Here is a 24,013-nt window from a genome sequence, read left to right as displayed (position 1 = left end):
GAGATAGAATTTAGAAACATATTCGGATGCTTTGAATCGCTATTGCTACAACAATTGTACTGCCGTAGGGTGCAGGGGTAGCAAGGAAACCGTTACATGAATATTGAAAATGCCAATTATTTGGGAATACGGGGCTGTTGATGTCGTAAGTAGGCTTATTTTCTATGGTATTGATATTTTGAGGTTATGTTTATCCATGCCGTAAAAGGGTCAATGAATGAATCACGAAACTATCGGCGGAACGTTCTAGCGAGCAACGATGATTTTTGCTGCAGTGCTACAAAATAATATACTAATCTAAAGTGACCTCACCATTTTTTCAAGCAGTTGTTATAAGATCTTCTCTCACCTTTATTTCTCAAAATGTCTACTTCAGTGGTACATTTCGAAATTATAGAGACTCAATATAAGACTGTAAGAAGTTTTCAATTTTTAAATAATTCACAATGATTGACGGGCTTAAATTTGGAGTTTATTAAGTCAGCCTTCTAAGAAGTTTCTTCTTATAGACTCATCAATTGATTTTTAATAGGGCGTCTTCACTAGTACCTGAGTCGGTTATCTTATTTTGCATAAATCGTTGACGGCAAGCGCTTAAAGTGGATGATATTTTACACTTCCAGGACTACATCTACATGGGCATACATTGTACAGAAGCCCATATTAATTGACAACAAGTAATACGAGAACATTCTCAAGGATACCTGTCAATGTGACTAATTTCCGGCAATCTATTGTGGCTCTTCATAAAAAAAAAAAAAAAGAAAAAACCGTGATAATCAACGAATATAAGTACATATACAACGAACGTCGCTATGGACATGATTCGTTGGGAAGTCGATTTTCAAATAAGGGCTTTCTGAAGCGCATACACTTTTAGTTCGTCAGTGTCAGTTTTTAAGATCTTTCATCATGACGAATATGACTCAAACCTTAGGAACTGTTGTACAAAACTGGACCACTAGACCACGTCCTTCAAAAATCGTGCTACAGGGAAACCTGTGTACTCTTGAGCCTCTGAATGGTGAGAAGCATGCAAAAGATTTGTTCGAGTCATTTAAGGAGGCGGGTGACGAATTTTGGACTTATATTCCAATTGGTCCCTTTGATAGGCTAGACGACTATAGGGCATTAGTTGATAAACTCAGTGTGAGTGATGATGCTCACTTTGCCATTATAAACAAAGAAAAAGGACGTGCTGTTGGTCAATTATGTTTGATGAGGTGTGATCCTGCAAATGGTGTAGTAGAGGTTGGTTTTGTGTTGTTTTCCCCACATTTATGGAAAACCACGATGGCTACAGAGGCGCACTATTTGCTGATGAAGTATGTTTTTGAGGACCTGGGGTACAGGAGATACGAATGGAAGTGCAACAGTCACAATGGGCCTTCAAGAAAAGCTGCATATAGACTCGGTTTCCAGTTTGAAGGAACATTTAGGCAAGCTGAAGTTGTAAAAGGCAGGAACAGAGATACTCAGTGGTTTTCTATAATAGATAAGGAATGGATTGACTGTCGTTCTGCGTTTGATAGATGGTTGAGCGGTGAGAATTTTGAAGATGGAAAACAAAAGCTGGCTTTAAGTGAAATTAGAAGCAAAATTCTAGCAGATAAAGATTGATTTCTTATTGTTGTATTCGAAAAAATTCAATGGTTTAAGCTTCCTCACCTTCATGTTCGTTCCTTGTTCTAAAGGAGATTTCACTTGGTTTTACGAATTTTGTCTTAAAGTATAGTTTGTATCCTATCACCATTAAAATATTTGCAAATACTCCAATATAGCTTGTGATGAAAGTCTTGTAGTGAAATTTTATGATGAAGGCGTTGTACCCATTAAAAAAAGTAATGATCGTCACAAAGAAAAGTGTCACGTACGCAGCATATGGCTGAAACCACATACGGAAGGGAATATCATCGATACTTATTCCTTTTGCCTTTATCGCCCGATCGTAGTTGATATAAGCTATTAGGATGTAGAACCAATTTAAAATACCAAATACCGAAACTGTGCTGGTTATGTAACTAAAGACCGTTGCCGCCGATTTCTTCGTATTCATATAAGCCAAAAACCCTAGTAAAGAACCTGTGACACACCCAACTACGGGAACCTTGAACCTGTTCACAAGCAAAAATATTTTGGGTGCTGCCCCATCCTTGGCCAATCCATAAAGTTGCCTCGAACATATATAAATATCCGTATTTGCAGAGCTGATGATGAACACTAATAATGCAGCATTAACGAAGTTGGGCAAAACTTTGATTCCACTTGAACTTATTGCAATCACAAACGGAGAAGCATTGGCATCCGTGCTATGGGCATGAACCAATTTTGAATTGACTGGTGATATTGCCAACCCCAGTATGAATACTCCAAAAACGTAAAGAAATCCAATTCGAAAAAACACATTCATAGAGGATTTGGGAATAGTCTTTTTCGGGTTCGCAGTTTCTCCATAAACTATACCAATCATTTCAGATCCCATAAACCCAAATATTGACTGAACAACACAAGCCCACCAACCAAGAAATTTTCCCGTGCCGCCTCCAACTAGATAGGGAAGTGCGCCGCTCTCACGCCAATAACGAAATCCAGTAGTAGTATGATTCGGGGCTCCGCCGCAAGTGATGATTAGGCAAGTGATATAAACGATCACCAGCACTAGCAACTTAAACACAGTCAGCAAGGCTTCAATCTCTCCAAAATACTTGACCGCCAAAAAATTTACACAAAACACTGTCACATAAAGAACTGTAACCCACACTCCGACGTTTACGTCTGGCCTCCAATATCCTATAACCAATCCAAAGGCAGTTAAATTTGCACTCAACACAATTGCATATTTAAGAAAATAATTCCAACCAGCTGCGAATCCAAACGCTGGGTCGACGTATCTGTTCAGATATCCACTGAATCCTTTGTCCATTGGCGCAAAGCTTGCCATCTCGCTCAAAGAAAAGATGACCACGCACAGCAGTGAACCAGTAAACAGGTACGCTATAAAAAGGCTTATGGGGCCTCCTTTAGCCAACGCCGATCCACTGCCAATAATAAGGCCAGTGCCAACAGCACTCCCCAGCGTCAAGAGGGATACCACCCTTGGTTTGAGTTCCCGAGAAAGGTTCCCATTCTTTTCGTCAATTTCCTCAGATTCACACTCATCTTCCCCAGATGCAGGCCTTTCTAAAACAACTGTACCCTTCTTTTCAAGCATTTGATAAACTTAGCACCTGTTCCGTAATATAAGCGAATGAAGGGGGCTCATTCCAACTTCAAAAACGACATTTCGTCGATATTTCCCATAAGCTGCCAAGTAGAAACTATTTATCTTAACCAACTAATTGTCAATTGACCCTAGAAGACTCTGTCTTTTTTCCATTTTTTTTTTTTTACTAAAACAATTGAAACTGACCTGAAGGTTGTAAACGAGGGAATCCAGTTGGGCTACTAGGGCTTTTCGACGGTTTCTCAGTCATCCTGTTGATTCATTTCCATTCTTATCGAAAGTGGGTTCTCGAGAGTTGCTTGTTGTATCTAACACTGTCGAGTCTTCTCAAAGACAGAGCGGCCACATTTGTGTTGAACATTAGACATATGTGTTATTGGTAGGATCCTACAGATAGCAATTGAGCTATAGAACGAGAAAAGTTTGCAGGGAAATGGCGTTGTGGTTTGTGCCGTTCGAGGACTAAATTAAATTGATGTACTACATTTTTCATTTTGATTGGGGTCTCCGCCCGCGATAATAATACTGGTCCTAATGGTATCCTGAATTCTCAATCCATTGAGCGTATTGTTGAGTCCTTGGAATTCTTCCGGTAGACTAGGAGGAGGTCCATGCTAGCATACGTGACATAGATCATCAAGTTAAAGAAATTGGAAAGGTAAAAAAGTTATTAGCTTGCATGATGCAGATCTCGCACAAGGTTGAAATAAAAACAAAAACTAATCCCCACATCCTTTAGTAAGCGTGTATTAACCTTTACGAACCTAAAGTATTTCTGCTTCAAACTACTAACGTAACGGCTTTATGATACCATACGGGATAGATCATTCGTAACACTTAAGGATTTTCTCGGCGGCCTTAAATTCCTCCCTTAGTAATAGCACACCTCCATCATAGCCCAATACCTTGAATAATTGCATATGGGATGCAGTCCTATTGACTCAGTTAGAGCTTGTAATATTGTGACATCTTGCTTGCAAAGACTTCGTACTTGCTTAAGCAAATCTCCAATAAATCATTGGCGCTGGTGCTCAATGTTTGGAGATAATATGTTGAAATACCCATGGTTTGGTCGAGTCAGTCACTATGTGTCCGCCTCAATTGATAAGGGAAGCTTATCGGAGAATCGCTTATCTCTCTTAACTACAGCCGTTCACCATCGTCTTGAAAAGTCCGAAAAATAATCATGCAGATCAAAGTGTTTTTGTCAACGCTCCAAAGATGGGCCAATACATAAAACCTTTCAAGTGAATAACAACCAAACCTAACTATACTCCTTAGTCCTTAACAAGAACCGCGCGGATCGTAGGTCTGTATTTCAATGAATACACAAATTAACCATAATTTTTCCTAATATCTTCAAGTAATCCGAGGCCACTTGGCTCCCATCCCAGCTCTTTGCGAGTAATCTCGCTTGATACTGGATTGTCCTTGGCAAAAATGGCACCTAAAAATCCAAAGTGTTCCGGGACATCTCCAGCTGTGATAGAAACAACAGGAAGGCGGAGAATTTCACCAATGGTTTTTGCAATATCCTTAGACTTTACACTCTGTTCAGCAACCCCATGGTACACGCTACCTGCATGCCCTTTTCCAGGAACCAGCCTAAACAAATGGGCCGCATCTAGTCCCGCAACAGCCGGCCAAACATTTTGACCGTCAGTTCGATAGCCTGACTTCCCAGACCTCTTGGCAGCTGCCATTATCCAAGTGATAACGCTTTGTCTCTCTTCCCATGAACTGTGGGCGGTAATCTGATACTTGCCACTCTAACTCCTCTGCCTTTATAGGATAAAGAGATTTCCTCAGTGAGGTCCTACAAATTAGGAATACGTTCATTAATGTTCACAGTCTCATCAGATATTTTCCCAGCAGGTAGCGTAGGTGTACCACTCATATACACGAACGGCTTGTTAGTCCCACTCATGGATCCTAACATAGCTTCCGTAGCAGCACGATCAATTTCGCAGCATTCATTGTAATTTTGAAAGTCACAAATCCTAGGTGAATTATTCCTTCCGCTTCTCTAGCACCCTTCTTAAAGCTATCCAAGTCTTCTTACCCACCACGGAGAACTTCCACGCTGGTTCCCAATGATTCTATTTTCTTGGCGGATTCTTCTGACCTCGCTAGACCAACAATATGATGACGGGCTTTGGATAGTTCAGAAACAACCGCGGTACCAATAAACCCTGAAGCACCAGTAACGAACACCTTCATTCCTTCAATTGAAATATATCACCATAGGGAAGCAAAACTATTTCAATAACTGTTATTGACCAATATTGTGAGTGCCTTTTTATACATGCTTTTGAGGCAATCTATACGCTATTATTAAGCCAATTTTAGGGATGTATCGTGAGACAATGAGAAAGGTTAAGTGCATTGACGGTTGAGATACGGGTCTACTAACACGGCTTTTCTTTGCAGTTCAGTTGATGGGTTTTGGCAGGAATACCTATTTACAATAAACATGGGGACGACAACCTTTAACCCATGTTAAATCCGTTTGTATGAAGATGCAGTACTTTTGAAGGAAGTTTGGAATTAATCATTGTGGTTTCAAAACAGACTATAGTGGATGTCTCATAGGTGAATGATTCATATTAAATCCTGCATCTCAAGCTCTTCTGTATTCTAAAGGTCCTAATTTTCGGTGTCTGGTACACTTTAAAGACATTGCAGTAGACCAATTCTATCCGTTCCACCTTCATTTCTAATCGATGTTTAGAGACAATAAAAAAAAGAGAAAATCTGAATACAAGGGAAATGATAATGTATAACGATGACTATCAGGTAATAATCTGTAGAGAGGGTTCCGCTTTAGATTTAGAATTGTTAGTCACCCGCCGATTATCAAGCTTCCTAAGCAAGTATAGCCGTTAAACCATCACCAGTGATATACAAAAATATTCACTCTCTACAATCATTGCCTCTTTCAGCGTTTGACACAAGGTCAATTATCTTGCCCTTTCTCTAGAAGACATTATTGAACATTCTGAATCAGATATATCCTTTACATTTTGAATTTCAATGTCAAAGAGATTTCAAACTACTTGTGCAGCTTGTCTTCCTTTTCCTGAGACCCAACAGTACCATTAATTTTGGTAATTCTCCTTCATATAGTAATCCACGACCCATTTGGCGGTAAACCTGTAGTACCTGTAATCAGGACTGTAATTATCGCATGCTGTTTTGAACACTCTTCTGGCCTTTGGGAGAAATGAACAAACGATTATTCGGTTTTAACATTCATTTGATATACAGAGGATAATCGGAGGCCATCTTTGTTTTCTGAGTCGAAGGTGCTTCTTCCTTTTACGCTCACTTCGCCGCTTCCTTTCATTAGGAATGTGAAAAACTCCGAGATGACGTATACGTATACATGATTTGCGCATATGTGCGGCTGAATTCAGAAGAATATTTATCAGTTATGTAGGAAAAATTCGTAAATCTACTCTCTCCAATGCTTCAAACTACGAGGCAAACAAGTAATTTTTTTCCTAAAAAATTGGCCAACTCCTAATTTGAAGACTTCATCTAGTTGCTCTAATGTGTATCTTTTAGTCTCTGGGATACAAAAGAAAGTGGCTACCCACAATAATAGATTGAAAGCAGCGTAGAAGTAGAATCCACCAGAATCTGACATGGTAGAATCCATCTTTGGCCATGACATACTCACAACAAAATCCAGTATCCAATTGAGAGCCATACAAAATGCACTATGAGCTTCTCTCACTGAGATGGAAGGCGTCTCTGCGACGAGTGTAAAACTAATGGGTCCAATACCGGTCCCATAAAACAAAACATAAACGTACATTGCGGTCAATGCGACAGCTAGGCGAGCATTATTTTCAGATATGTTTAGGGCACCGCCTAACCAGAATAAACATGCGCCTTCCACCGGTAGAGTAACTAAAAGCATAGTTCTTCTTCCAAATCTATCAATCAATTGAGCACTTAGAAAAGTGGACAGGAAACATCCACCCCCGATACCAATAGAACCAGCAATGGAATCGAGTGGATTTACACCAGATTTTGTCAAAATGGTAGCTGTATATGAAACGAGAATATTAACACCACCATATTGTTGACCTAAGACGCCAATGAATGAAACAATAAGTGCAAATCTATTTCTTTTATCCGTAAAGATTGAGAGAAACTGTTGCCATGCTGAGAGACGAGTGTCTAACTTGCGTTCATACTTTAGCGATTCGTAAAGAACGTAGAAATCCTTGGCGCCAGATACTGGAGTGGATCTTAATTTCAGCAGAGCTAATAGCGATTCTCGAGGTTTATCGTGAATTAATAGCCAACGAGGTGATTCTGGTGGAAAATATATGAGAATACCGGTGACCAATGGTGGAACTACAGAAGAACCAATCATCAATCTCCAAGATGCAGAACCCGGAATTTTTATGAAAGCTCTATTGAATACAGATCCCAAACAAACACCCAACGCAATAAACATTTGCCATAACATCAGAATAGCTCCTCTTGAAACAGCGGGTGAACATTCAGCAGTATAGATTGGAACAACGGCAGAATTAAGGCCCATGCCAACTCCCAATAGTAAGCGAGCAAATAGAAGGACACCAAGATGGTTGGCAAATGCTTGAATCAAAGATCCAGCAACTCCGAATAAGCAACTTACAAATACGACCCATTTTCTACCAAAATATTTGTTGAAAAGAACTGCTAAGGGAGAACCAAAGATAGCAGCAGTTAAATAAGGTGAAGCCACTGTTAAACCTTGAATATTGATGTTTGTAATCTTAAATTGTTGAGTAAATCCCATAACAGCTCCCCCAATAGCACTTTCGTCCATACCGAAATTCAATGCTGCGCAGGAAGTACAAATAGCCGCCATTATCATGACTCGTGACAGAGAAAGAATTGGATGAGTTGTCTCTCTAGAGATTGCTCTTCTTTCCGCATCAGTATAACCTTCGTTTTGCAATAATCCAGGTTTGTTGGCTAAAAGAGCTCCTCTAGTCAACAATTCTTCATATTCTTCAAGTCCATTCTCCACGATTATTTCTTCGACTTCGGCTAAAACTTGATCCTCAGGCACATCGGTCTTGAAAACTTCTTGTACTTGTTCACTAGAGTCTGAGAAAATACTACTGTTGCTTTCAAGGACTTTAATTTCACCAGTACCTTTCTTCTGGACCTTCTCTTCACTTACCATGATGGCGATTCGTGTTGCTAGCTTAACTTACCTGATTCCTAGAAGAAATAGAGCAAAGTTGGAGAACCATGGTAAATTCTTGGGGTCTTTTTATCTCACTTGAGATTACATCATCAAAATGCTTTCTGATTTTATTGATCGTGTGGCTCTAATATGTGGCTCACATTTCAAGAGCCATCGGGTCTTTCAAAGACGTTCTCAATCTCAAGAATATATTCCTTCTTTCTAAACTAAGTGATACATACATGTGGTTTTAACTGCAGGTTCATGTTTCTAAACATGCCACATATTTTTCTGCACTTGGTCCCTTCTCCTCTAATTCTAATAACCCATTCCTAATACTTTGACCAAATTTACCTAGAGCCTTGAAAATCTTCAACGATTGTACCGGTTTTAAATGACCACTCTCCAAAAGTTTTGAAGTGTAGTCAACGAATGTAGTTCCGTATTCAAGGTCTTCATGAAATTTTTTTATACTGACTTTCTCGATGATAAATTTGCCTGTACGGTTAGTAAAGGCGGTCTTTGTGGGTAGTTCTGGAGCATCTACCACACATACCAATTTTTTCTCACCATTTCCTTCTTGCTGTAAGATGTTCATTAGGTGTGTTGCAGTCTTTTTAGATACAACGTCAATCCCATGATTAATTCCCTGTGGACAAATCGTGTTCACTTGATCCAAGATTTCTCCCTCTGTCAAGTGTCTATCGATTACATGGGTAGCACCTAATTCCCTTAGATAGTTTTCATGTCTTTTAGCAGCAACAACAAGGATTTTATTGAACCTTTGTGAGGATCTGGCCAACTGGGTCAAATAAATCCCCACACAGGACGTTCCACCCCAAATTATGAGATTAGAACGAGGTGACAATGTCGACAGATCTGCAAAATCCACCAAATGTGAAAGTGCAGATCCTGCAGTGACTAGTGCAACACCAATACCAGCTGCAAAATCGAGATCGAATTTCTTGACACCTAATGAACCGTTTGCAGTTGGAGAGTGAGGCAATCGCCAAACGAGCCTAGAATCGAAAACAGTATACTCCTGGAATGTCGAAGTTTTCAAAATTCTGTAGGAAGTACTTGCTAAAAACACTTCTGCCCCCAATGGGAAACGATCTTTATCTACACGAGAACCTCTCTTAACAACAACTCCACTGGATTCCCTACCGTTAACCCAGGGAAAAGAATATATGTTAAATTTGTACTTCTTAGATTTCCAATCAACATGATTTAACCCCACGAATTTATTTTGCACTAATATTTCATAGTCTTCCAGGTGTTGTTCAACGGAAATGTCAGTGGTAAATGCCAAATCTTTATCAAAATGTTCAACCACTAGTGCTTTTTGACATATGGGAATATTGACAGCACCCAACTCCCTTTTGGCAAACTTAATGTGTCTACCTTCTTCAACTACAACTTCAGAATAATTATAGCCTCTCTTCAACATAGCATACGCTTTCTCGAGCCCCTATCGATCCAAAAACACAGATATCAATAATCTATCGCCAAGCAGTCATCCCCGTACCATACAGCACCCATTCAAGATCATGCCATTCCTATCGTATATATAATATCTGATTTCTTCTGGCTGAAATTGTTTCTATGGCAAAGCTAGTCATTCTTATCTTAAATGGTCGCTGTGGCATTGAGACAAAAGACTTCAAGTCAAAGAACCAAATGATCATGGGGAATCCGAAAGTTTAAAAAAGGTATATAAGGCCTGAATTTGATAGTTAAAATAGTATTGGTAGCATTGGTAGTTTCAGTATGATTGGTTAGATATTGTTTGTTATAAGAAACAAGGATAATTTGAAATGACTCGCAGTTCATCACCACCTCCAAAGAAAGTCAAGACTGAACATAAGAAGAAGAATTTAATCATAAATGCATTTCTTATGGGGTCTGCTGGTAACCAGACCATTAACAATTGGAGGAATCCCAATGATAGAACTACTGAATTATTTTCCAATCCTAATTATTGGACAGATTTAGCCAAATTGTTAGAAAAGGGTAAATTTAATACAGTGTTTTTGGCAGATGTTCTAGGACCCTATGACGTTTACAAGGGACCATCTAATTTGGAACCGGTTGCCCGTGTTGGTTCACAATTTCCCACGTTGGATCCAAGTTATTTCATTCCGTTGATGGCCGCTGTCACTAAGAAGCTTGCCTTTGGTATTACAATTTCTACCATTAGTGAACAGCCATACCATTTGGCAAGAAGACTAGGTACACTTGATCTAATTAGTAATGGTAGAGTCGGTTGGAATATTGTGACTTCTTATTTGAATAGTGCAGCAAGAAATCTTTTAAATGGTGAAAATTTACCTCCTAATGATGTTAGATATGCGCGTGCTGAAGAGTATGTCGATGTGGTTTACAAATTATTTCTGTCGTCATGGCAGGAAGGTGCCGTCAAATTAGATTCAGAAAAGGTTGTCTTTACCGATCCCAATGGTTTAAGACATATAAACCACGAAGGTGATCATTTCAAAGTGCCTGGACCTGCGTTTACTCAACAGAGTGCCCAAAAATTACCTGTGATAATTCAAGCAGGTGTTTCTGCAAAGGGTAAGGAATTAGCTGCTAGAAATGCGGAAATTGTGTTTCTTTCTGCATTGACACCACAAGATCTAGATAAACAGGTTAAAGCGGTTAAAAAGATTGCAAGTGAAAAGTACCACAGAGATGTGACAAAGATTAAATTTATCAGTTTAATCACAGTTATCCTCGGTGATACCCATGAATTGGCAGAAGAGAAGTATCGGTACTACAAATCCTATGCCGATGAGGAAGGTGCTCGTGCCATGTTTTCAGGTTGGACCGGTGTTGACTTGAATAAATTTGAAGACGATGAAACTTTGACCAATGTGGATCAAATTGCAACCGCATCAGCTGTAAAGAAATGGCAAAGTGCCTACCCAAGAGTCGATCGTTGGACCAAAAAAACCATCGCGGATGAAATTAAAGTCGGTGGTAGTGGCGCACTGATCATTGGTACACCAGAAGAGGTAGCAGACAATATACAGGAATGGATTGATATCTCCGATATCGATGGTTTCAATTTTGCATATGCAGTTCTACCAGAAACTTACGAAGATATCGTTGAGTACTTGTTACCAGAACTACGTAGACGTGGTCTAGCAGCAGAAGATTACCAACAGGGCTCTCAAGAAAGTGGTTATTTGACATTTAGAGAACAACTGTTTGGAAAAAGCACACTAGACAAGACCCATCCGGCTGAACCACTTACCTGGCGTTCTGGTGAGTCTCGAGAACAACATGAAAAACGTTATCCTGATGCTTTGAAGCGTTTGAGAGGCGATCTGTAAACGTTAAGTAAATAGACTTTAAAAGACAGACAATGACTTCCGATGACTTTAGATGACTCTAGATGACTCCTCATAAAGACAGAGACCGAGCGTCCAAGAAAAAGTGGGGCGTGCATATAGATTCATCTAGTGGATACTTAAGAAGAGATAAGATATGTCAACGTTAACAAGAAAAAAAACATGAAGATATCCAAGGCTCTAGATTCTCATGACTCAGGATTTTGACATTCAATCGGTGGCCATTGTAGGTGCTGGTGCGGCTGGCCTTACCACACTATTTGAATTACTTCATACCAAGAAAGATGGTTCTACCACAATTACTTACGATTCCAATGGTGAAATTGATCAGTCAAAGATCAACAATGCTGATCCTGCGTTCACCAAAATTGTTTCCTTCGAACAAAATTCTCAGGTCGGTGGTATTTGGAGTCCTAGTTTCGACGACCCCGAAGTAGTTCCACAAGATTTGTTTGATACTGAAAAATATGATGATCCATGGGTATTAAAACCTAGAACAAGTGTACCCAGAGAATTTTCCGAAGCGGGTCAAGATTATACATATTCGAAACCCTTGGTTACTGGTGATACCGGTTCTCATGGTACCAATTGGGCCAAAAGTGGCATTTATCGTCATCTTTTTTCCAATGTTCCTGGTAGATATTTGAGAACTTCATTCATTCCCTATAGACAACGCCGTCCTTCTGATAGTCGTTTGCATCCATTGGTGACCAATTACGAAATCACCGATGAGTTATTGTCCTTTACCGAAAGGTTTGATCTACAAAGATACATTAGATTGAACTCCGAGATCGTTGAAATCAGTAAAGTGAATAACAAGTGGAAATTAACCGTTAAGGAGACTGTGGGTGATAAAATTAGATGGTATACTGAATATTTTGATGGTGTAATCGTTAGTACAGGACATTATTCGATTCCTTATCTACCTAGATTACCAGGGCTTTCCCAATGGAATGCTAAATTTAAATCAAGCGTTTTTCATTCTAAATCTTTCAGAGAGCCATCCATCTTTAAAGACAAAAACGTTTTGTTCGTGGGTACAGGTTTAAGTGGTCTGGATATTTTACAATACGCATTTCCAATTGCAAAGAGTGTGACTGTTTCTAGATCCGTTAACAAAGAAGAAATATACCCTTGGTTGTCAAAAGCAGCCGTCTCTGATGGAATAAACGTAAAACCGCATGTCACAGAATTCAAGCCAGATGATAATAAGAAAATTATCTTTGAAGATGGAACCTCGATTGAAAATGTGGATTATGTCATTTTCTCAACAGGTTACCACTGGCACTATCCGTTTTTAAATGAAAAGGATACTGGTATATCTGTTTTGACCGCTGGTCACAAGAAAGTCCCTGATGGTTCCTCGATGGTTGATGGATTGTTTTTAAACATTTTCGCTATTAGGGATCCAACACTAACATTTAACGGCGTTACTTTGACGCCATTGAAATGGCCATCATTCGAAATTACTGCATCTGCAATCGCTGGAGTTTGGACTAATAGGGCACAGCTACCTTCGCCACAGGAACAGATTGTTTACAGTAATAGGAAGAAAAAAGACGTAGGGCAGAATTTGGTTTACCATTATTATCCACCAGGTTTTTTCAAAGATTATGTGGAACAATTACGTGGGTATTTGCCAAATGGCAGAGATCCATCTGACATCTACGATACTAATCACTTGGATGATTTGAAAGCTTCATTTACCGTTGCAGAGAAATTGTTCTATCAGTACAAGGGAGGCAAAATTCCAATTACTGAAACTGTGGAAGCTCTATAAACAAATTAACTATGATATTATTGTATAAAGACTAACTTTCAACTTAATATTCTACTTCGCAACTGATTTATCTATACAGAACACGAACATAAAATAAGATAAGAATGTAGATTTATTGGACTATTTAATTAACCTATTCTGATTCTAACCTCAAAACCATTACGATTTCCGCTAGAAGCAAATTCAGTTTATTCCTTATTTTTTTTTTTCTATTGAACAAGCCATAAATGAACTTTCTAGTTTCAAATAGTGGCCAAATCACACACACGCTGAAAGTGATGAACAGCCAAATAATGTTGGCAATCACTACAAATGTGAAAAATCCCTTCGAATAGACATAAGGTGCTGCAATTTGTGGTACAGGTATGCAGACAGAAACTGCAAAGGCAAAAGCTAAGGCTAGCCCAGAAAATACTTTGAATTGTTTGTTCAACTTTGTTAAAGGTATATTTTCTTCTTGAGGAACGTCGATAATCTCTACTTCTTCAAGTGATTCACTTCCTTCCAGATCGCAGTATTCTTCACGTTCTTCTTCTTTTAAAATATCATCTCCATTACCTTCATCATCTTTAGACGAATCTGAAGTAAACGATTGTCCATGTTGACCGGTTTCTTCAACTGCCTTCTGATCTTTAGGATTAGTTATATGGTGTTCTTCTAGTTCAGTGACTTCACCAGATCCTTGCTCATATATCAATTTCTCCTCGTTGGCGGTTAAAATACTTTTGTTTCTAATATCATTCCAGTCAAACTCTTGTGGCCAAATTAATGACACTACAATAGAAATTATACCACCAGAGAATAGAGCAGTTGCATTACCTGCAAATGAAACCCACCTATCGGATAAATTGTCAACATTAATTTCACCCATAATGGCCTTACAAGTACCAAGCCAAACGGCCAAGGCGATGGCTGTTCCCGCTAGACAACCAGAAACGGCTCCCCATTTGTTCAATTTACTCCAAGTAAAAGTTAATGCAACGGGGAAAACACCACTAGAAGTAGCACAACCATAAAAGTTGAATAACCATCCCATTGATATACCAATCTTTTGGAAAACGCAAGCAATGCCACCTGCAAAAGCTGCCCATAGGAAGACTGATACTTTAGATGCAAATAAGACTTGTTGTGGAGTCGCATCTTTTTTCAAATATTTCTTGTAAACGTCATATGATAAAAGTGTAGAAGTTGCAATCAATTCACCAGAGAATGCGGAAGTAACCGATAAAAAGATCATTAGCAGAATCATTGTGGAGCCGGCTTTGCCCAATAAGAAACTTGCACCAGCAACGGCTGAAAGACCAGCGGTAACTTCGTCTGAATTAAGGGAAGGGAAACCAGGCATTAAAGAGGTAGCTCTAGCGCCCAAACCAAGAACAAGCCCCATTGACCATGGGATGACGAACCAACAGCATGCACCAATGAAGTATGCCTTTGAAGTCTTTAACGATTGAGAGGCAATGGCTCTTGACCAATATGCTTGATCAAGAACAACAATACCAAACCCCGTAATAATTGTAATGAAAAGAAAGATACCACCATCCTTGGATCTAAAGGTTAAAAATGATCCATGGTAATTACTATCTACAGGATCGTGATGGGCCACCTCAGATAGCAATTCCCACATTTTACCTGGTGATCCAATTTTACTTGAACCACCGCAGTAGATAACAAATGTAAAGATGATGAGAAATACTAATAGTGGAAAAGTATGGCAAGCATCTGAAATAAAAGTTGCCCTCAACCCACCAAAATAGACGTAAACGGCACAAACCATCGGTAATAAATAAAGAGCGGCATAGCTGTTCATACCGGTAACAGCGTTAAAGACAGCAGATCCGCCTAAAAGAATAACAGAACTGACGATGGTATTACAACTTAAACCACACCACAAGTATGTCAAATGACCCGCGGTTCCAAATCTTAAGTGACCAGCCTCTGGAAAAGTGGTCACTAAATTAGCATTCGCTTTAACCTTGGAGGCTACTATACTAAATACAGAAACTTGAATAGCACCACCAACAGCATACAAGTATCCGCCAGAAACACCATAACTATAGGATTCCGTTGCAGATTGTAAAAGAGTTAGTGACCAGCACCAAGTACTTACAATGGAAACGATCATCAGCGGTAACGGAACATTTCTAGATGCAGCCGTAAACTCATCTGCACCGCCCACCTTGTTTCTGGAGAACTTATTCTGTATTAAAGTAACAATGTTCATAACAACGGCGAAAAATGCCCCTAGACCAACTATTACACCATAACCAACACCTTGCGAAAGAGAGGGATGCATGATTAGTCGACAGTTAACTTTCTTGGCTAATTGAGAGAGGGAACAGAAACCTCAAAAAGGAGATATGAATCATTGTCTTTAGGTTACAATACCTGATCCCATCTTTATATGTGTATTTCTATCTGTAGTCAGTAGTTAAAAGCAATTGACTAAACTACTGGGAATTGTGACGTTCTTTGTCTTTGAAATGATAAAGATTACAACCAATGGTATTGTTCCATTTCTCCATCCACTGCTGGTCAACACCCCCTTTGACTTGAACTGATAATCGGTCATTTATCATTAAGTCTAACCAACTCTGTACCATTGTCATTACTATTGTGCCAAAACCACACTTAGCGATGTCTCCGAGAGACTTGAATGATTTACGGTTAGCGATGACTTGAGAAGCTGGGCGTAATAGGAATGATTTTCGGAAAGAGCGATAGATAAAAGATCCAGTGCATTTTCAGTTATTGGATATGCTAGATTGATTTTAGATGGGACGTTTGTAGCCATCCAAATACTGAGGTGTGTGAATGGGCACTGTGTATGTACTTTGATGCTCGATAAGAGTGAGCCTCAAGATGTGGCGCTATCGTGCGGCGCGCGCATCCATTTGTGAGCCCTTGAAAATAAGTGATCTTATAGAATTTCATGTTTTGTAGATGAGAAGATACATTGACAAATTTATAATTTTCAATAATTTGTAATTAAATTCCACTCGAGCAGACGACCGACATATACATGTACGTTTGATTTAAAACTTAACTGTATCTTTTACTTACTTATACCTTTTACACGTGATCACACATTTTCAACCGGATCGAAACTGAAAGAAAGTTTTTCAACGAATTAAAGTGGTTTTGTGGTCTAGTAGGTTATGGCATCTGCTTAACACGCAGAACGTCCCCAGTTCGATCCTGGGCAAAATCAAAATTCGTTATTTTTCTTTTTTTACTTCTACCACCGGTCAAATGATTTACGGAAGTGATTTCCACAGCAGTACTACGAGGGCGTATTACGGTGAAAAAGTGAGGTTACGTGATGTTCGGACTTTGCAAGAAACTTCGCTCAAGGGTAAAAGTGGAAGAGTTGCGCTAAAGCACGTCCTGTGGCGGCATCCTAATGACTAGAGATTAATACGAACACAGGTACAGCTAGGTATTTTCGGCGGCAATTCTTCCTTACATCTTAACTCTTGATGTATATTGCATCTTATTTTTCAATTCAATTTTTTTTTTTTCATTCAAATTTTTTCACATTCGCCGAAAAATCGCCGCTCCTTTTTTCGTCAGTACCTTCAAGGTACTGCGACGTGAGTTGTTTCAATAACCTTGAGGGTTCCGCATTTGACGCCCATGCTATCACTGACTCTTGGATACTTTTAAAATAATGCGTAGACAGACAGTTCTTGTTCTATTACAACCACTACAGTACATGATTAAAGAGTGATAACGATATATATCAACGGTTATGGTCGATTCTACAACTAGACCATGGTGGGAAAAATGGGATCCTAATAATGTGACTCTTGCAGATCCAAATGTCGATGATAGTTGGAAGTATTGCGTTTTACAAGGTGTCTACTGGGGGTCTCCTGAAGACAACGGTGTTACAGGTGCAAGAATATCATCAATCTTTGTCATTTTCATTACTAGTACTGCATTATCGCTCTTCCCGGTGGTCGCTCAAAAAGTGCCATGGTTAAGAATTCACAGGTACGTTTATCAATTTGCCCGTAGTTTTGGTACTGGTGTCATTGTTAGTACTTCATATATCCATTTAATGGATCCTGCATATCAAGAAATCGGTGGTTATTCATGCATTGCACAAACAGGTAACTGGTCTATTTATTCATGGTGTCCAGCCATTATGTTAACGACAGTCTTTGCTACATTTTTAGTTGACCTTTTCAGCGCAGTTTATGTGGAGAGAAAGTATGGTGTTGTTCATGAGGAAAACGGCGATGAAGTGGCAAATGCTATTACACATGCTGCCAAAAAATCAAATCAATCGCCTGTAGATAATAATCAAATGGAGTTAGAATCATTGCCAAATAGTGGAAATCCCTATTCTGGAGTACAAACAATGGATAACAACGATGAAAAAATTTCAACCGATACTCAATCCTATGCGTTATCAGAATCTTCCAGATCTGAAAATGAGCAAGATGTGGAAAGAAGATTCAGAGCTGATCTAGGTGCTTTCATGGTTCTAGAGGCGGGTCTTCTGTTTCATTCAGTAATGATCGGTTTAAATCTGGGAACCATTGGTGACGAGTTTTCTACTCTTTACGCAGTACTCGTATTCCATCAATCTTTTGAAGGTCTTGGTATCGGTGCTCGTTTATGTGCTATCACTTTCCCACGCGACAAGTGGTGGTGGCCGTATGCACTATGCTTAGCGTATGGTTTAACGACACCAATTTGCGTTGCCATCGGTCTTGGTGTAAGAAAGAGTTATTCTAGTAATTCATACTCCGTCAATGTTGTTTCCGGTATATTGGATTCCATTTCCGCCGGTATTTTAATGTACACCGGTTTAGTGGAGCTATTAGCAAGAGACTACATGTTTAATGCACACCGAACAAAAGATTTAAGAGAACTATTCTTTAACGTGGCATCTATTTTGACAGGTGCAGGTCTAATGGCATTATTGGGTAAATGGGCATAACAAGAACACTGAATATTTTATTTTATTTTATTTTATTTTATGTCATATTATTTGCATGCATGTATTTTATAGTTGTAAATACTGTCTAACGATACTTTAATGAACGTCAAACTAGGAACAATTGGACATTCCATACGACATTCCATACGAGCTTATTGTACTTTGTCATATAACTCGATGCGGAATTCGAAGTTTTCCGAAACAATGCTCCGGACTATTTCTCCGCTATTCCGCGGAAGAATTTGCCATTCCGCGGAAAAACTGCTGTTCCGCGCATATAATTTTGCTCCACGGAACTTGGTTGTCTTTTCTATAGTTCCGTGGAATGGATAGAGGCCTATGGATGTGTGTAAAGCAATGTAATAGGAAAAAAACTAGAAACGCGCCTATGGCTTAGCAACAGACAGATACACTCCTAGGAGATCAATGGATATAAACAACAAAACTGGTAAATAGATGATAAGAATAGAAAGAATAGACGAGATATAAAAACAGCCTAGCAGTTTTCATGAAACTCTTTTTGATGACTCTGTTTTCTAATGATTAAGAAAGATCCACCAAGCACTATTCTCCGATGGAAGTAAAGGTAGACTCTGGGAGTCCTTCGGTCTATGAAGGTTTTGACCAAGCTTCAAAGGATCGTGTTAGAGAATTAGCTAAAGATCTCGAGAAACAAAGTGTAAAGGATGTTAATGAGGCTAGTAATGGCGAAAGTGTCTTCGGCGTTGCAAGTTCGCAAGGTAAAGATGGTGGTGTTAATCCAATGGATGAATCTGAATATGACGAAAGGTTAGACCCAAATTCTGATCGTTTTGAATCGAAGTACTGGGTTAAAAACATGTCGAGGTTGATGAATTCTGATCCGGATTATTATAAACCGTATTCAATCGGATGTTGCTGGGATCAATTATCTGCGTGCGGTGCCTCCTCAGACGTTGCATATCAGAAAAATGTTGCCAACTTACCGCTACAGATTTTACAAACGATTTATCGGTATGTGAGACCATCAAGAGATGAAGATACTTTCCAAATTTTAAAGCAAATGGAAGGTCTAATCAACCCAGGTGAATTGTTAGTGGTGCTGGGTAGACCGGGTTCAGGTTGTACGACGTTATTAAAGACCATAAGTTCCAATACGCACGGGTTTCATCTTTCTAAGGAATCCAATGTATCTTACAGTGGAGTAAGTCCCAAGGATATAAAGAAGCATTTTCGTGGTGAAGTGGTCTATAATGCAGAAGCTGATATTCACTTGCCACATTTAACGGTTTGGCAAACACTAATTACGGTGGCACGTCTAAAGACTCCAAACAATCGTATCAGAGGTATAGATAGAGAAGTTTGGGCAAACCATGTTGCTGATGTTGCCATGGCAACATATGGTCTTTCGCATACTAGAAACACCAGAGTTGGTAGTGAACTGGTTAGAGGTGTTTCTGGTGGTGAAAGAAAGCGTGTTTCCATTGCGGAAGTTTCCATTTGTGGATCGAAATTTCAATGTTGGGATAATGCCACTAGAGGTTTAGATTCCGCTACTGCATTGGAATTCGTTAGGGCTTTAAAGACCCAAGCTTCTCTAATGGATTCTGCATCGGCGGTCGCCATTTACCAATGTTCTCAGGAAGCATTCGAGCTTTTCAATAAAGTGAGTGTGCTTTACGATGGATATCAGATATTTTTCGGACCTTCAGGAGAAGCTAAACAATATTTCGAAGATATGGGATATCATTGTCCCTCGAGGCAGACTACTGCAGATTTTTTAACAGCTGTTACAAGTCCTGCAGAAAGAACTGTTAGAGAAGACTATAAGGAGAAGGGCATAGCTGTACCTCAGACTGCTCATGAAATGAGGGAACATTGGGTCAATTCACCCAATTATAGAACTCTTATGCAACAAATTGAGGAGGAGAAAAACAAAGATTCAAATCTTGGAAGCCTTAAAGAAGCACATGTAGCCAAGCAGGCTAGAAGGGCAAGACCTTCTTCACCTTATACAGTAAGTTATTTCCAACAAGTGAGATATTTGCTAATAAGAGACTGGTGGAGATTAATTAACAGTTTTGATATCACGTTTTTCCAGATATTTGGTAACGCTACTATGGCGTTCATCTTAGGTTCCATGTTTTACAAGATCATGAAAAAAGATTCTACAGCAACTTTCTATTCTCGTGGTGCTTCCATGTTTTTCGCAGTTCTTTTCAATTCCTTCACCTCCATGTTGGAAATCTTTTCACTTTTCGAGGCAAGACCAATCACTGAGAAGCATAGGACATACTCTTTATACCATCCAAGTGCAGATGCATTTGCATCTGCATTATCAGAAGTGCCGCCAAGAATTTTGATTTCAGTAGTCTTCAATATTGTCTTCTACTTTTTGGTACACTTCCGCAGAGATGGTGGTAGATTCTTTTTCTACTATATGATGAGTTTGGTCTCTTCATTTACCATGTCGCACTTGTTTAGAACTGTGGGTTCGTTGGTTAACACTTTATCCGAGGCCATGATTCCAGCAGCTATCATTCTATTGGCCCTATCAATGTATACAGGGTTTGCTATTCCAGCAACGAAAATGCATGGATGGTCTAAATGGATTTGGTACATCAATCCGCTGTCTTATATCTTTGAATCTTTGATGGTCAATGAGTTCCACGACCGTAAATTTCCATGCGCTGAATACATTCCACATGGTCCCTCATACGGAAATATTGGAGGGAATCAAAGAGTTTGTTCAGCTAATGGTGCTATCGCTGGTCGAGACTATGTCTTAGGGGACGATTTTCTGAAACTAAGTTACAACTATCAAAATAAGCACAAATGGCGTGGATTTGGAATTGGTTTGGCTTTCGCGATCTTTTTCTTCTTTGTCTACTTATTTCTGGTGGAATTTAATGAGGGCGCTAAACAAAAGGGTGAAATCTTAATTTTCCCACACTCTGCTGTCCGTAAGATGAAGAAACAAAGCAAATTAAAGGATCGTCGTAATGATGATGAGGAAAGTTCGACAGCGTCTGAGTTAATTACTGATAAACAATTACTGGCAGACTCGGAGGAAACAACTTCCGATGGATTAAATGAAGCTGGGTTATCCAAATCAGAAGCTATCTTTCACTGGAGAAATCTATCTTACGACGTTCAAATCAAGAAGGACACTAGGCGTATTTTGGATAATGTGGATGGTTGGGTTAAACCTGGAACTCTAACTGCGCTCATGGGGGCATCTGGTGCCGGTAAGACCACTCTTTTGGATTGTTTAGCTGAAAGAGTCACAATGGGTGTGATTACAGGTGACGTATTTGTCAATGGTAAGCCCCGTGATACCTCTTTCCCCAGGTCTATTGGATACTGCCAACAACAAGATTTACATTTGACTACTTCCACCGTAAGAGAATCACTTAGATTTTCTGCGTATTTGCGTCAGCCATCTACTGTTTCTGAACAAGAAAAAGACGACTATGTTGAACAAGTTATCAAAATCTTAGAAATGGAAGCCTATGCGGATGCCGTTGTCGGTGTTGCAGGAGAGGGTTTGAATGTCGAACAAAGGAAAAGATTGACAATTGGAGTTGAATTAGTGGCTAAACCAAAATTGTTACTATTTCTTGATGAACCTACATCTGGTTTAGACTCTCAAACTGCATGGTCTGTATGCCAATTAATGAAAAAATTAGCTAAACACGGACAAGCCATTCTTTGTACAATCCACCAACCATCCGCTATCTTAATGCAAGAGTTCGATCGTTTGTTATTTATGCAACGTGGTGGTAAAACTGTTTATTTTGGTGACCTTGGTGATGGTTGTCGAACCATGATTGATTATTTCGAAAAGTACGGAGCTCACAAATGTCCTAGCGATGCGAACCCCGCTGAATGGATGTTAGAAGTCGTGGGTGCTGCACCAGGATCACATGCCAATCAAGATTACCATGAAGTGTGGAAGAATTCTACTGAGTATATTGCAGTTCAAGAGGAATTGGATCGTATGGAGAAGGAACTTCCAGGAGTAAGTGATGGCGAATCCGATGATGAACATCAAAAGGCATTCGCTACTAGTTTATCTTACCAATGTTTCTTGGTTTCGCAACGTCTTTTTCAACAATACTGGAGAACTCCAGAATACTTATGGGCTAAAATGTTCTTAACGGTTGTTAACCAATTGTTCATTGGATTTACTTTCTTCAAGGCTGATAGAAGTATGCAAGGTCTTCAGAATCAAATGCTGTCAGTCTTCATGTTTTGCGTTATCTTCAATCCTATTCTTCAGCAGTACTTGCCCTCCTTTGTGAGACAAAGAGATTTATACGAAGCAAGGGAACGTCCTTCAAGGACTTATTCGTGGAAATCATTTATTGTGGCCCAAATCATCGTGGAAGCTCCTTGGAATTTCATAGCAGGTACATTGGCCTTCTTCATCTATTACTATCCAGTTGGATTTTACTCAAATGCCTCCCTAGCTGGTCAATTGCACGAAAGAGGTGCTCTTTTCTGGCTGTACAGCACTGCGTTCTACGTTTACATTGGTTCTATGGGTCTCTTTGTAATTTCATTCAATGAAGTTGGCGCTAATGGGGCTAATTTAGCATCTCTGCTCTTTACCATGGCTCTATCATTCTGTGGTGTCATGGCAACTCCTAAAGCCATGCCACGTTTCTGGATCTTCATGTACAGAGTTTCTCCCTTGACATATTTTATCAGTGGTGTTCTTTCTACGGGTATAGCAAATGTCCCTTTGAAATGTGCATCTTATGAATACGTCAAATTCTCTCCACCAAGTGGACAAACCTGTGGGAAATACATGTCAGACTATATCAAAGCAACGGGAACAGGTTATTTGGCCGATCCGTCTGCTACAAAAACGTGTGAATTCTGTCAATACTCTAGTACCAACGATTTCTTGAAGGGCATTAGTTCTTCCTACAGTGATAGATGGAGAAACTACGGTATATTCATCTGTTACATTGCATTCAATTATGCCGCTGCCATCTTTTTATATTGGTTGTCAAGAGTCCCTAAGACATATGGTAAAAAGAAGAAATAGCTAATTTAACTTTTCGAACGTTTTCGACTCACAATTATACCCGGTTTAACGTTGTATTTCAACTGTTCCTTAGCTCAACCGAACATGAGACAGAACATGGGGAATCACAACGTTCATTGTACTTCCCAAAAGATGATCGATTCCCTTTTTCTGCGTGCTTTCCTACTCTCTGGTAAGGCAATGTATTACAATTTAATCATCGATGGATACCGAGTCGGAAGTCACAGTAGCCGAGTTTGTCATACTTGGTTTTTGGAGTACTCCATCCATTTATTTTTCCTTGTAAGTCAGACGATGGTTACGATAGCTACGTAGATATGCAGATTAATTGTTATAAAGTAATTTTTTATGAAGATATAGGAGAAAATAGTGATTTATGCTTAGATAAGCGCGGAACTCGGGGTTTATAAGGCAAGAGTGATTGAAGAAAGGAACATCAGAATTCCCCTATGAATTATTTGACAAGTGAAACTGCCC

The 24,013-nt window shown here is 39.4% G+C and overlaps 9 protein-coding genes and 1 non-coding gene across 10 annotated transcripts; 6 read left to right on the top strand and 4 right to left on the bottom strand.

Annotated features, from left to right (window-relative positions):
* Positions 1 to 912: 912 nt before the first annotated feature.
* Positions 913 to 1,620, top strand: ZYRO0D17930g (uncharacterized protein; the record flags this gene model as incomplete). The annotated part of the gene is made up of 1 exon (XM_002497163.1): positions 913 to 1,620. One exon carries the CDS (start codon positions 913 to 915, stop codon positions 1,618 to 1,620), a length of 708 nt encoding a protein of 235 aa, XP_002497208.1.
* A 34-nt stretch (positions 1,621 to 1,654) lies between these two features.
* Positions 1,655 to 3,211, bottom strand: ZYRO0D17908g (uncharacterized protein; the record flags this gene model as incomplete). Its single annotated transcript, XM_002497162.1, has 1 exon — positions 1,655 to 3,211. One exon carries the CDS (start codon positions 3,209 to 3,211, stop codon positions 1,655 to 1,657), a length of 1,557 nt encoding a protein of 518 aa, XP_002497207.1.
* A 3,466-nt stretch (positions 3,212 to 6,677) lies between these two features.
* Positions 6,678 to 8,414, bottom strand: ZYRO0D17864g (uncharacterized protein; the record flags this gene model as incomplete). The annotated part of the gene is made up of 1 exon (XM_002497161.1): positions 6,678 to 8,414. One exon carries the CDS (start codon positions 8,412 to 8,414, stop codon positions 6,678 to 6,680), a length of 1,737 nt encoding a protein of 578 aa, XP_002497206.1.
* A 265-nt stretch (positions 8,415 to 8,679) lies between these two features.
* ZYRO0D17842g (zinc-binding alcohol dehydrogenase family protein) lies at positions 8,680 to 9,867 on the bottom strand (the record flags this gene model as incomplete). Its single annotated transcript, XM_002497160.1, has 1 exon — positions 8,680 to 9,867. The coding sequence occupies one exon, from the start codon at positions 9,865 to 9,867 to the stop codon at positions 8,680 to 8,682; it is 1,188 nt and encodes a 395-aa protein (XP_002497205.1).
* Positions 9,868 to 10,234: 367 nt separating this feature from the next.
* Positions 10,235 to 11,752, top strand: ZYRO0D17820g (uncharacterized protein; the record flags this gene model as incomplete). The annotated part of the gene is made up of 1 exon (XM_002497159.1): positions 10,235 to 11,752. The coding sequence occupies one exon, from the start codon at positions 10,235 to 10,237 to the stop codon at positions 11,750 to 11,752; it is 1,518 nt and encodes a 505-aa protein (XP_002497204.1).
* A 208-nt stretch (positions 11,753 to 11,960) lies between these two features.
* ZYRO0D17798g (uncharacterized protein) lies at positions 11,961 to 13,550 on the top strand (the record flags this gene model as incomplete). The annotated part of the gene is made up of 1 exon (XM_002497158.1): positions 11,961 to 13,550. One exon carries the CDS (start codon positions 11,961 to 11,963, stop codon positions 13,548 to 13,550), a length of 1,590 nt encoding a protein of 529 aa, XP_002497203.1.
* Positions 13,551 to 13,683: 133 nt separating this feature from the next.
* Positions 13,684 to 15,846, bottom strand: DUR3 (Dur3p; the record flags this gene model as incomplete). Its single annotated transcript, XM_002497157.1, has 1 exon — positions 13,684 to 15,846. The coding sequence occupies one exon, from the start codon at positions 15,844 to 15,846 to the stop codon at positions 13,684 to 13,686; it is 2,163 nt and encodes a 720-aa protein (XP_002497202.1).
* Positions 15,847 to 16,687: 841 nt separating this feature from the next.
* Positions 16,688 to 16,761, top strand: ZYRO0D17754r. The gene has a single exon. It is a non-coding gene; the product is annotated as a tRNA-Val (tRNA).
* Positions 16,762 to 17,301: 540 nt separating this feature from the next.
* ZYRO0D17732g (uncharacterized protein) lies at positions 17,302 to 18,501 on the top strand (the record flags this gene model as incomplete). The annotated part of the gene is made up of 1 exon (XM_002497156.1): positions 17,302 to 18,501. The coding sequence occupies one exon, from the start codon at positions 17,302 to 17,304 to the stop codon at positions 18,499 to 18,501; it is 1,200 nt and encodes a 399-aa protein (XP_002497201.1).
* A 574-nt stretch (positions 18,502 to 19,075) lies between these two features.
* ZYRO0D17710g (pleiotropic drug resistance family ABC transporter) lies at positions 19,076 to 23,536 on the top strand (the record flags this gene model as incomplete). Its single annotated transcript, XM_002497155.1, has 1 exon — positions 19,076 to 23,536. The coding sequence occupies one exon, from the start codon at positions 19,076 to 19,078 to the stop codon at positions 23,534 to 23,536; it is 4,461 nt and encodes a 1,486-aa protein (XP_002497200.1).
* Between the last annotated feature and the right edge of the window lie 477 nt (positions 23,537 to 24,013).

The sequence above is a fragment of the Zygosaccharomyces rouxii genome (assembly GCF_000026365.1).
Source record: "Zygosaccharomyces rouxii strain CBS732 chromosome D complete sequence".
Classification (NCBI taxonomy): Eukaryota; Fungi; Ascomycota; class Saccharomycetes; order Saccharomycetales; family Saccharomycetaceae; genus Zygosaccharomyces; species Zygosaccharomyces rouxii.
This window is presented reverse-complemented; position numbering and strand designations above follow the sequence as displayed.